Source organism: Myzus persicae, unplaced genomic scaffold (assembly GCF_001856785.1).
Source record: "Myzus persicae strain clone G006 unplaced genomic scaffold, MPER_G0061.0, whole genome shotgun sequence".
NCBI lineage: Eukaryota > Metazoa > Arthropoda > Insecta > Hemiptera > Aphididae > Myzus > Myzus persicae.
Genome location: NW_019104233.1, coordinates 423113 through 437692, shown reverse-complemented (window position 1 = coordinate 437692; position 14580 = coordinate 423113). Strand labels below are relative to the sequence as shown.

General features: G+C 34.0%; 1 protein-coding gene across 2 annotated transcripts in view; it reads left to right on the top strand.

Moving 5' to 3' along the window:
- Positions 1–1125: 1125 nt before the first annotated feature.
- Positions 1126–14580, top strand: part of LOC111040293 (protein nubbin-like) — a 61536-nt gene continuing 48081 nt past the window's right edge. Inside the window, exons 1-2 of one of the 2 annotated variants that reach the window (XM_022324152.1) lie at positions 1126–1656; positions 12705–13576. In XM_022324152.1, the coding sequence (XP_022179844.1) occupies positions 13204–13576 (373 nt within the window). In that variant the 5' untranslated portion in view covers positions 1126–1656; positions 12705–13203. The remainder of the gene's footprint in view (positions 1657–12704; positions 13577–14580) is intronic. The other variant, XM_022324151.1, reaches the window with a different exon arrangement.

Here is a 14580-nt window from a genome sequence, read left to right as displayed (position 1 = left end):
GCGTAGTTGTTGGTCACGCTCGACACGTGTCGTCGTCGAGAGAGTGTGACGCAACTGCCGCCGCCGCCGCCGCCGAGCTCGGTGACGTAGCGTCTAGACGATCCGTAAACGTTACCGGTCTGACGGCGAGGTGCGTGACCGTGCGGGGGGAGGGGTGGGGTGGTGTCGTCTCTATAATGGTTCGAGTGGTGGTGCCGGCGGTGGCGGTGTGGTACACGCACACCAACACACGCACACGCCCGCACAAGTACACGTACATTACGCACGCTACGCACACGCACGGCGTTATAGTCAGCGGGGAGGCGACTGGCGATCGGCGGGGGGACAAAAATATTATATACCCCCAGGGCGGCCCCGGGGATGTGATTGTGAATATTGCGTGTGCACGCCGCCCGACCGCCAACTCCGCCGCCACATCATCCCGTATATATATGAGCGCGTATTGATATGTGTGTATGACCTCTCGACCTGCGTCCCGACCGGGCGGCGGCGGCTGCTGCTTTTCTCGCGCGCGCGCGAGCTCACACACACACACACACACACACACGCGCGCGCACACGTACACATTCACTCGCCGACAGTGTACACACACGCATACCGGGCGCGCGCAAAGTCTAGACGGCCGCCGCGCCCCGATAATAATAATTATCTTCATCACCACCGTCCACCGCCGACATTGTCGTCGGGTCCGCCGGTAATAATTATTGTTCGCGCCTGAGCGCGTGTACACCCCGTCCCGGCAGTTGGTCTATACATATTATAAAACACCTCTGCGCGGGTCACGCGTCCTCTCACCTTTATTATTATTATTATTATTATTACTACAGTAATGGTCGTGTCTGCCGCCGTCGGTGCAGTTGCATACGCCTCACGAGGAGGTAAATAGAAAAACAAACTGGCGACATTTACCGTGTCGGCCAAAGTCACGACGAATACCTTCTACCTACGTATTTTTTTTCTTCTAATGCACGCGATCCGTCGTTAAATTTATTATAACGTACGTACACGAAACGACGAACGTCGAGCGTATAATAATAATAATAATAATAAAATAATATAACAGTCGCCACTCGCCACCGTCGCTGTCGCCGGCGACGCCGACGACGCCGCCACCGCCGCCGCCGTCACATACAGTTGGCAGTCGTGCGAACGGTTAGGCGGATGCGCGTGTCCCTCCCTCCCGTCGGAACGCCGCGCGCTGGTCGCATCTGCTGTAATCTAAACTCTCCCGTTTTCGTTTTCGTGTAGCGCGGCACTCGTTATCGCGTCGCTTTACATGGACTTAGTAGCCAGGCCCACTTGACGAAAGCACGCGTTCGAAACGAATCGAACACATTACCCACGCGTTTATCGCTGTTTCGCTACAAGAAAATTGACCGCGGTAACAACGCTCGCCGCCACGCTATCTCATATGCGCTGCAAAGGCTTGCACGAGCCGCGTTACGAAAATAAATATTAAACCGTTCTACCACGTGCCGCGCGTGTGTAACCCATCCACACAGTATCAGCAGACCGCGAGCGCGTCCGCTGTTCGAGTGAAAGTCTTGCATTTTTTTTCCTTCTCCACCGCGGCTCCGTGTTCGCCCTCGTGACGCGCAAGTGACATTCACTCGCGTTTCTGTCAGAGTCGCAGCGCGCGTTCGCCGTCGGCCTGAGGTACGTAAACGGATATTATACCACGTCTGCTTATTTATATATACCTAATATATATATATATATATATATATGAAACACATGGTATCATGATATTATGTACTTGATATTATTGTAACATTACATTGTGTCTGTTTTGTCCGTCTGTCGTCTGTTTTGTGTTCGGTTTTTGTTCTTAGTCGTTGTCCCTTCCAACGGTTCCACGCGGACATCTGCACACAGAGAGACTTTTAGCCCAAAGATTTTGCTCGTGTACGCATGTAAACGCTTTGCATAATACGTGTGTGTGGTCACTATATTATATACCAACTCGAGCGGCCACCGCGCTAACGATTCGGATTTATCGTCGTCGTACGATAAGCGAGAGTAATATTATTACGGCGGATCAATGGTGTCGGGCCCTGCTGTGGACGCGGCGGAGCGTAGACGACGAGGCCGAGCTGTTCCGAAAATAATCGACCATCGGAACAGCAGCAGCAGCAGCAGCAGCAGCCGTAGCGGCAACAGCAGCGGCGGCAGTAGTAGCAGCCCCGGCGGCGGCGGCATGTCCCCCCCTCCCCCCGCGAAATCCGGTCGCAAGTCCCGACGACGCCCGCTGTAAAAATATCTTTTCGCTCTCCACTACCGCTGATAAAAAAAAAAGACACGCGACGAGAGTGTGTGCGTGCGTTTACGAAAACATTGGCTTATTGAGGCGAAACGATTTTTTATTTTTTTGGACAATCCACTACCGTCCCTGACGTAACATCCCGAGGCGGAATACAAAGCATTTTTGAAGGATTCGTTTTCTGTTTCCAACCCTCTCACCCTCAACGCCACCATCGTATTAAAAAACAGGGGATATCCCCCGTCGGTCCGTTGGCGCCCACGTGCATCGACATTGAAATAGCATATCATATAGAACCATTAATGACCACGTCTATCACTATTTTACTGTGCGTTATTTTGCTGTAGAGTTGTAGAATAATGATTTACAACTATGATTTGTCGAATAATGTATTGCATACCCGACAACATTAATAGTGACCATATTTTAATCAATATTTTAACATTTTTATTTTCGGAATTTTTAGGCGAATCTTGAATATTTTTATTTTCCATACCTTACGAAAAGTACGTTATACCCGAAGTTATGTCTAAACATTTTTCTTATTACATTTTTGGACATTTATTGAAATTGTTCGGGGGGTTTGGAACAGTTTATTAATAATCAATTAGTGAAATAGTTTAAATGTTTGTATTAAATTAGTTTTACCATTACATCGTGTAATCACATTATTTTTAATTTTTTTTTACCGCTGTTATCAATCTGCTAATAACGACATTGTTACATATTATTATGCGCCTACATGACAAATGACAATATACATTTGTATAAATATAAATATATAACCGTACCTACATAAATCAATAGATAAATTATACATATATATATAGTTGGCATCGTGCAAATCGTGGACGAATAATCAATTTCTATAAAATTATGAGTGTCACACAAACAGTCTATTTTATGTTATTAAAGGAAACGCGCGGAAAAATTTTAGTTTTTCGGTGGAGCGTATTTCGAGGTTTTTACGTAACGTGTTTTTCTGAGCAATGTGTATTACATTGTCCGTGTCCTGCATAATATAGCTTTTATAGCTGTCCTAATGAGTAGGTATATAATGACCATGTGAAATGCATTTGAGCATTAGACATCAATAATTTATGTGTCTTTCCTACGGACAATTGAGTGTTGTATAATGATGGGTCTTATCATTTTTAGGCTTTAATATTATGACGAGTATTATGATGTCCCGAATTTAATTAAATTATTCTACAATGGTAAATACAAAACAAATTTTTAATTAATTTTCAATGCAATTATAGTATTTATTTTACTCTCTTACGAAATTAATCAGTAAAATACTTAAGATATAAACCAGTGGGTTGCATATATTTTTGTCAAATGGAATTGGGTACTCATACATTTCCATTTCGCCAGTCTAAGTCTAGTACTCAGCTTTATATTTCAAGTTGGAATTATATTTCCATAATAGGTACCTACCTCTCAGTCGAAAAATCGTTAAGTTTTCACTAGTCTGACAAATATTGAAAAGATGCTTCAGACGTATACCATTACAATATATAATATAAATTATTCGATTTTCTTTAGATTATAGTTCAATATTCAAAAAGTAAATGAAATAAGTTACCAATTATAACGACATTAGATTTGAAACTACTATTTGTCAATTTATTTTACCATCTCTTAGGTTTCTTTTACCTGAAATACGAGTACCTATATATTATATTCAAATTATTTGGGATATAAAAATAATTAACAATGTAATAGAAAACGTCAACTTTTGGACATTTACCTATTACCTTTAGAGCACTTTTTTCAACATGCAATGTCTATTGTATACCTATACTATATTCTAACCTTAATAATTTTTTTATGCTTAAATTATTAAATTTTTTATTTTGTTTGTTATTAGTTATTACTTAGTTGTATTTTTTTTTAAATAAAATAATTGTGATATTGATTTGTTGTGAAGTAAGTAATATAAAATTATATGTATATAAAAAACATTAAATGTACAGTAACAATATACCTACTTATTAAATCACAAACAGATTTTCGCTTCTAATTTCTATACCAAAAACATTTTACTTATACTTGAAAAATACGGAATATGTGCGATACTTAATATTATGTTTTCGATGAAATAGTACCTGAAATATTTATATTTTGCAACTAATAAACTGGATTTTTAATTTCTTTTAAATTGATCTCTCTTATAAGTTATTTTTATAATTATAAAATAAGTACTGAAGAAGTCTAACGTGACTATAGTCGAAGTATTTTGATTTGCATTAGTATGCGTTTAAAATATGAGACGTCAACACTCGTCACCAAAATATAGTAAATTAAATATCATTCTCTTGTTGGTTCATTTGATTTTTTTAAATTAAAATAATTGAATCATATTATTTCCTGAACGATACCAAATGTACTGTGACGTAGCAAATTACACTACGACAGTGATATTGCAATTTTTTAATATGAAATGAAAAAAGTAAATAAGTACGAATGGCCAAAAGACAACAAATAACAATCAAAATATTTTCTGACAAATAATAATATACATATATTTTAAGTTTATGTGGTATGAACCTAACTGATTTTAGTTCAAAGTTTAATTCAACCTTTTGGTGGTTTTTAAGCATAATATTTACCGTTTTTATAAATCACTATTACTCTCTTAGCTACATTAATTGGTAAGCATGCACATTTTTAATATGGTTGAAATTGTATAGGTATTATTAATCGTTTGGATAATTTATTAAAATTACTTAAATATATTTAAGGTATAGGTATTACGAAGGTTATTATGATCTATTGGCCATATAATTGTATGAAATATGGAGCATAAAATAATATTTATAGTTTATTTATAGAATCCATTAATTTTAAAAAATAAATAATAATTGACAGCATAAAAGTATACTATCTAGAACGCAACTTATTTGACTTTATTCAAAATTAAAGGGTGAAAAAAGCATCTCACTCTGTTTAGAATCTATAAATCAAAACTAAAAATGTCATGGAAAATGGAGTAGTATAATATTTATTAATTGTTTTCTCAAATGTATCTGTCTGATTGTCTGTTATTTTTAATTAAAATTTACAATGTATGCAATTCAAACTTAGATACTATACTTAGATCAGCATTCTACATGACGTGACTATCATTCTATCTAAAATGTATATAATTAATCAATTTAAAGTTTTTTAAATGGATACTAACATAATAATATAATAATGTTCTGTTATATTGTGGTTGTTGAACTATAATTATAAATAATTTTCTATTATTTATTATGTAATGATTTAAGTATACGCTATTATTTATACTTATTTTAATAAAAGACAATCATTTTCGAAGACTTATTTTGTTTAAGATAAAAAAAAATGAGTAGGTCCCGTTTAATCTTTGAAAATGAACTCCATCAATAATTAAATACCTGTTTCTTTTTACAGGTTTGCTAGTTCGATCAAAATATTTTATTAGTACATTTTTTTTCATAATTAATATATTATACAATTATGTCATTGATTATAAAATATAATATCATGTATAATAAATTATAATTTTAAGCTATAATATAATTATTTACCCATGTTATGTTATACATAATTTTTCATTTTTTATTTTTTAATTTGTACTCCTCAGGTTAACTAACTCAGGTTATTGGCGTTTTTGAATTACATACACCTCGAAGAAGTATACAAAATATTTTAAGTACGATGCATGACTTAAGTAGTTGTTTTAATTACATGTGATATAATCTTGTAAATATTATTTATTTGATATAGCAGCATAATAATTATTTATTTTTATAATAAATGAAACAACTAAAATATGAGTAATTACTTCTAGTTTCAATATCTACTTTATGAATACAGAGCACAAAATTTATCAAATAACCGAATACAAAATAATGTCTTTATCAACGTATACTTGAATATGATATCTTGAATATTTATATCACTTTATAAACAGAAAAAGTAAAATCCGTTTTGAAGTTATGTATTGTTTTTATTTTATTTTATGTACTACAAAAACATTTGTAGTTCTGGCTGTGACGTTTAAATAAAATATTTAAATAGAAGAAAAACAATAGTATGGTTAAAAAATATTAATAAATTACAAAATAAGGAACTATCGAAGATCACACAATAAAATAATAAGGGTAAACTCGAACATTTTATTAATTATATCACAATTACAACCACTATATTAAATTTGTTCTGTAGCGATAAAATTGCCACTGCGGGGGACTATAGACACGTATTTAATCTAAAAATAATAATTATCTATTACGCAGACGTCCTTGGGGTTCAATTAAGGGCCCCAGAAAATTCACACCCTACTGAATTTATACATTTTTAAAATAATATAATTTGTTATATTTGAAATGTTATAATACACACAATGTAAATATTAAGGGTGTAAATTGTAAATTGTCCAAACACGTTATTAATGTCTTAATACATAACTCTACTCGTTACATTTACGTATCAAATAAATTTTATTGTGGAAAACAAAACTTATACTATAATAAAAATTGAAAATGGGTTAGGGGGCTACGTGACCTTAATATAATACTGACGCTCTTGATTTATTAAAATGTAATTACATTATTCAATTGAAATATCACGATGAATTATTACAATATACTTATTAAGTTAGGTACCTTTAAAGTTGTGTATATTATTTTAAAAATGATGGTTGAAGTCATCAGTGATTTTTAGAATTAAAAATTCATGAGATATGTAAAATAAATATTCAGAATAACTTGAGCTTTAAGTTTTAAATTACATTTTTATAATTTCATTTGAATATACATACCATTGTACATACAATATACATTGTATTCATATAATTTGGACTCCGATATCACAAAACGGGTATCTATGTAAATATAATATTATGCACCTAAATTAAAAATATTAATAGTTTATTAATATAGTTATTGCCTAGAAATATGATTTTTCTATCTTAATAATTTAGGTACAATTGTACACGGTGCTGTTCATTCAACAGCATTTTTTTATGGTGGGAGGGGGGTGCAATTATATACACAATATGTTTATCGGAGTATAGTAGTGGTGGTAATAGTGTATCCCTCTATCCAGGAGAGATTTTGAAAAGAAAGAAAGAATTTTGGGTTGCCAAATGAGTAAACCTGCTATGGCATTAAGATTTTAAGACATTTTATTAGAATTTTGACAAATAATGTTTAAAAAATAATAACATTTTCATGACTTGTATTTTTTTCATTTAATTCATTCAAAACGGGATTTCTTTTCATCCTTGGGGGGGGATTTATCCTGACCCTCCCCCATTTGTACTCTACCGAGTAAACGAGCTACCAAAATAGCGTATACATACTGCGTGTAATACTAAAATCTTTACAACTATACGTCTATATTTTATGTAGGTTATGTGTGGCGCGTATCTGATGAACTGGTACCGAATTGGTTCCCGGGTCCCAACCTCACATGCCGATTTGGTTCCCGTTTGAAAAAGGTGTTTTATCAAGGTAAGCCGAATTGGTTCCCGTTAAACAAACTGTATTTTATTTAGTTAATCCGAATTGGTTCCGCTCAAATTACGTTCATTTTCCTTCTAAATATTACAGATTTAGGACTGTTAGCTTTAAAGTAGGATTGGTTAAAAACGTGTGATTATGTGTGTTAAAAATAAAATATATTATATACAATTTAAAATCGTTGATTTGGAAGTCTATCAATAGTAACTTAGGTGTAAAAAAAAAATAAAAAAAAAATATGCATACCTATATAATTTTAAATTGTTGATTTGCAAATTTGAAGCAAACTTTCTTCAAATATTCAATTCTTGTAAGTTTCTCATTAATGTACTCAGTCATACAGTTTTCCGAGTATTGGTTATTTCTTTCCTGTTTGTTGGTAAGTTTCCTTGCATTATTACTTCGAAATGTAATATAACGCCAATTTAACAATTTATTGCCATTTTATTGAACATAGTACCTATATACTCTAGATGTTGGTTCATTTATATTTTATACTATATAATTTATATTTTGTACCAATTATACATATTACATACATATGATTTACCAATCAAAATAATGAAAATTGTAACTATTTGTCCTGAACACAAACGGGAACCAATTTATTCGGTTACTCCCTTCTTATGATACAAACAAAAAACCCGGTTTTGTTTCTAATTAACCTAATCAAATTATTTTTATATTTTTAAATTATATATTGATATTATTATTATTGTTGGTGATAATCGTGTTAATGTACTCCTAGAGAAAATATGAGGCTGCTCTACTTAGTATGAAAATATGACTATGTTAAATGCATTCATTTATATACTTAGGTAATGAAAGTACTTCGAATCAATTTTTAGTTATCTATTGAAATATTTTCATTATTTTATAAATAATTTTCAATATTTTGCTTACAAAACTTACTGACTACTTGCTTAAATTATCATACTTTTTTTTAGCCATTTAAATAATTTATATGTATAAAAAAATTATAATGTAATAAAAAATGAAACGTGTTGTAAAATTTATAATTTTGATGCGTTTTGACAAAAAGGTTTTTACCTAAACTGCAAAACGGAATATTTTTATTATCTTTTTAAACCTCTAGGTATTAATACTAGTTAGTGCAATGCATAACCTATTACCTATATGACTATACATGTATATAATATGTTAAATTTTAAAATACTTCCTATAGTAGACTATGTACTAATATCAACTTGGATTACTTTTCATCCTAATTAAGTCCATTTATACATAATCCATAGCGGTAAACGCACCAGTAAACTTTTTACTGTAGAATTAAATTAATCTATGAAAATTCATACTTATATATTATGATTATTATGACGTTTGAGTACTATAATAAGTATGTATAGTAGAACTATTATAGGTCCAATTAACTAGTATATCATATTGTCTACTCCAGACTCCAGTTGAAAGGGCATTGCGGAGACGATTAAGTTTTTAGATTTTAGTGAAATTATTTGTTTTTCCATTAAATACGATATACCTACTATTTTTTTCATAAGGGCATTAAATGTGTTGTGCTGTTGTCTAATACACCTAATATCTTTCTACTTTTTGAATTTTTTCACCAAATTATCTAACCTAGTAGTTGTACCTTTCTTATTACTGATACTTAACCAATATCATTATAATAACTATTTTTATTTTATTTTGGTATTATAACATATTTATCATTTTTATGTCTTTGATGGAAAAACTAGAATTTTTGTCATCATTTTTAAACATTGAAGTACTTTCAAGACGCTACAAAAGAGTTACATAGGTACGATCTATATGTATAAATAAGTTGAAAAAGAAAGAGATTGTAATATTATTTCTTGAACAGAAACCAAATCTCTATTTCTTCACATTGTATCTAATTTTTATATGGTACCTGTCATCATATTTTATGATACTATTACAATTTACAACGAAACTAAATTTTAGTGTAATAATAATAGTAGGTATGCACTATTAACTATTTGTGCTGAAAAACGTTAATTGTTTGCGTATTTTATTATTGTCTGTTAGCTAAAAATAACCACAACCCATTCACTGACTAATACACTTGAGTTAATGCATCCACACATAATTCTTATTCAACTATAATTAGGTAGGTACATTATAAAAAGTAAATTATTAAGTACATTATTACCGCTTTGTTGGCTTTTGACTTCGCACTTTGCAGTCGATTTGTTCTATATAAATTTTAATATAGTAAACTATTCATTCTATAATTTATTATAAAACAATTAAATGATCAAGTATTATATGACTTATATGTATTATCTATAGTGTTGCCTATTAGGGATTTGATTTTTTATCAAATAGAATATTAGCGTAGAAACTTTTTTTAAACTTATACACAAAATTTCCCTAGCTATATATTATAGTATTATACTATAGTTAAATAGGTTCGTATGAGTTATTTTATATATAATAGTGACTAACCGTTTTATAGTATAAAATTCGAATTAAATAAAAATTTCTCTTGCATAGTTCAACTTTAAATAACAATTTTATGGGTTTTCATTTTTTAAATTCGGACGTTTTCTGGTGTAATATATTTTCTCATTGTTTATTCATAAAATCAATAAACATTAAACGCCATTAAAATGTTCGGTAAAATTAACTATGATTGTCGATCACCTATATTTTGTGGTACGAGTTTCTACCTACAACGCATTTTATTGTTATACTTCGTGAAAGAAGTGAATCCATATACACACCTTACAATTCTCTTAGCACGCAACAAAGAAATAATAAATATTGATTTATTACTGCAGAGTGTCAGTGTTTCGATAAACTGACCTTATGCCTATTATTATAAAAAGTTAAAATAATATTTTTGAAAATTTGTTTGTTATTTTTTATGTATTATGAATTATTAAAAAAAACTAATTCCCGTGGTTTTATATAGTAACACGCACCGTCTTAACACGTATTTATATCATCCCAAATACTAAAATGCCATCAAAGCTAATTAATTGTTTTATGCGCGTCAGTGTATGACATTTCGACGTAATTATCGCCGAGAAAAAGTTTTAACATGTATATATATATATGCATAATATAATATTTAATATAATATGTGATGCGTACAACGCGTTATATAGTCTTATAGATACTAAAAATAAAATACTAGAAAACACATTTCAGTGAAAATTCTAACGTGCAATATTATATCGTGTACGGTTTGTGTTTAGGAATCTCAATTAAAATGTTCAACTTCGCCCACATCAAAACTATACTGTTGCCCTTTCACAATAATAAAAAAAGTGCACTATGAATTACACTGCAGTATTTTACTATTAGTCATGTTTATATTGAAATAGTGTAAATCGTGTGAATTTTGGATTTTCTTTTAACATTAATTTCCGTTCATTTCATTACGGCGAGCTATCGATTTTTTTCAAGCATATGGGTAGCATTTACTAAGACATTGAAAAGTAAAAAGTACATTTAATAACCGAAAAACCTCAACATAAAAATGTGGGTTCTTAAAAAAATTTACTGTAAGTACGACATAAGTGTTTTGCGGTTCTGTTGTTATATATTACTCATGACGTTCCATGGTTCGGTTCATTATAAAAGGTTTTAGTTCCGATCTAGGTACCGATGTTTTCCGGTCGTGTTCTATATGTTACCGGTATAAAGAGATCCTAATTTAAACCTCGGTTCGAAATATTATCCTCCCTCACGCAACCGAAATAATATTATACAATCTCTGTGGGTTTTCACGTCTCGTTCGTGGAGTGCGGTTTGGGCCCTCGAGTCGTCGACGAGCAATAATATACCGCAGCGGCTGCTGTGGCGGTAACAACGATGACAACAAAGACGACGTCGTCGACCTGCTGCCGCCGCAGTGCCGCCGGAAGAAAAGTTTTCATGTGCACTGCGGGTGTGTGCCCTTGCTCGAACCCTCCTCGTAATTTTCCTCACGGCGTCTGCGCATAACGTCTAAATATTACAGAAGTCTACGGCCCTTGGGCGATTAAGACCCGAGTCTTAAAAAAATGTCAAACGTATCGTAATATTATATGCACACATATATTTTGTATGACGTTTTAAAGTGTAATAATAACGCAGTTAACAGAAAATAACTAAAATTATAGTTCACGAATGCGAAAAAAAATTTGTATTAAAAATCGTGACGTAACATTTTGTGTCAAGCCAATATGACGACATTCGTCAGGTACTTATTTCATTTAAATAAACTATTTTCGTAGAAAAAAATTAATTGCGTATTATTACACATGAATATACGCGAGTAAACGGCCGCAAGGAATTTTCGACGATGCCGACATTATGGTTCGCTTGTAACTCATGACTAAAATATAATAATACAGGGAACCTATTCGTTTATAAATTGCAACTCTATACTTATTAAAATAAATAGATGAATTTTGCAAGCTTTTTAATAAGTGCATGTGATATGTTATGTGTTTAAAATAATTGAAGCTCAACGATGAAAACCGATTATTGTGTTCAAATCTTGTATTGATCAGCAGTGACACGACTCATGTACATGTACGAGAGCACGACTGAGTCATACAAATTATGTTTTGTCTCAAACGCAATTACGCATTTCGTATAAGAAATATATACGACGATAATGTCATATACGAGAAGAAAAGCCGTCGGGGAGTTCGCATCCCCTAAAACTCGTTAAGCTCGTGGTGGGTATCGTTGGACCGATCAAGGAACTATTATTTTGCTGTATAGCATACATACACTCGGAATTTAGGGTGGTGTATATTCGGGGGAGGTTTATAGGCGTCGTAACGACTCCTCGTCGCCGACTGCGTCGGTATATTGTTATCTTTGAATCCTGCTATCGATTACTGTCCTTCACAACTTTACGTTATTATTATTACTATATGCTCAAGTCCAACTACCGATGTGGCGTATAATACATATATTATAATATTTCGTTATAACTTGTGTTACAGCTGTGTATAGGGATTATTATCAGTATCGTCGCCGTCGTATACACCGCGCCATGATAAGGGTGCGAAAAAAGTACGGCCGAGCCGCCGAGTGTGGCTGATCGATGTGCGGCTGTGGTAATAACGAAGAAAACAACAACAACAACAACAACTACAACAACAACGTTTTATTTCAAACAACAAATTATCAACATCGACGGCGATCTTTTAGTGGCTCGAGGCGACGTCGAAAAACCACGGACGGCGGCCGTCGTTCGAGGGACAAAATATCCGGCGGTCGACGATAGCGGCGGTGGTGATCGGGATCATCGTCGCGCCGGCGTCGCCGCGTTGTTGTTGTCGCCGTCGTCGGTGCTGGTGGCCGTGGTGCTGGTGGTGGTGCGTTGGCGCGATCGGCAGCCCCGCGCGTACGACCACGGCCGGCTGCAAACTGACCGTCTGCGGCTGCTGTTACCTACCGGCGATCTGTTGTCTGGCCGCCGTGATCACGTCGCTGTCGCTCATGCGCTCCAGGGCGGCCGCGTACACCGACGTAAACGCGACGGCCGACCTCGTACAGCACACCGCTGTCGCCGCCGGCCGTGATGTCGTTGTCGTCCGCGGCCGAGTGGTCGAAGCCGACGCTACCGCGGCCACCGCCGCCCCCACCACCGCGACCGTCGTGATAGCGACCGCCGACAACGCGACGACCACCACTGCCGCCGCCGCCGACACGTTATTCCGCCGGCCCCTTTCGCCGACGCTGCCGCCGCCGCACCATCAGCCGCAGCCTAACCAAACCGACCCCGCCGCCGACAACGACCGAGTCCATACTCATCATCACCATCAACATCATCATCATCATCATCATCATCATCATCAACAACCTCAGTCCCGTGAGTATTACCTTACACGCAATAATATTTTGATATTATGTTACTGCGTAATTATCACGCGCGATAAACAGTTTTGCCTCGTAAATTTTCCATTTTCCAACTGCTATGATAATAATAGAACACCAATAAACGTCCGTGTCGTTCGTGCTGAGTTGTCGAAATCAAACTACTTGTTAGACCAACTGTACCGAACTCGTTGTAATAAGTTAGATCTTAAGTTACTTGAAAAATATTATCCTGATATCGAACTAATACTAGTATCGTCGGAAAATCTTAAGTCATTTAATAGGCTATTTAAATATTCGAAAACGTTTTAAAACTACATTGCCTGCAACTTACACTATACATTGTTTTATTTATAAGCTATAGTCTGAATGAACTATAAACATTTTGCAAATAGCTAGGTAGTTAAAAACTCATTATGAAATATAAGCTCGAGAAATGAACGTGCTTCATCATAAAAGTATCTAATAACCCTCAGTTTGAAATACGAATTCCCAGACAGAAAATATTATATAATATCGATATCATATTGTTTTTCTCTATTGTCCATTAGGAGACACTATTATCAAAAGATCAACACTATCATTATATTATATAATTGTATACTACTTAGTACCTACTTATATGCAATTGTATACGTTAGATATATAAAATATTATATATTGTGGTAAAATCAAATTATTTGTATTCACCATAATATTATTTATTATGTTTGCCTAGTCCAATCAGACTTCGAATCATCTCATCTTGTTGAGTGTTAGGTATTTAAATATACAGTCTTATTATAGGGTAAACAAACTAGTTACGTTTGTAAATTAATGTAAAATCGTAAACAGTTGGTCTGGACAGGTGTCTGGATATATTTTTAAAATAAAAATACCTTAGATCGTGTTTTCATGTAGAATAATGGGCATAGTGAATATAATTAATATTAATTTGCTACCTACCTACAAACTATTATCGTTATGCCAACAAATGCATTATTCACCACAAATTATACA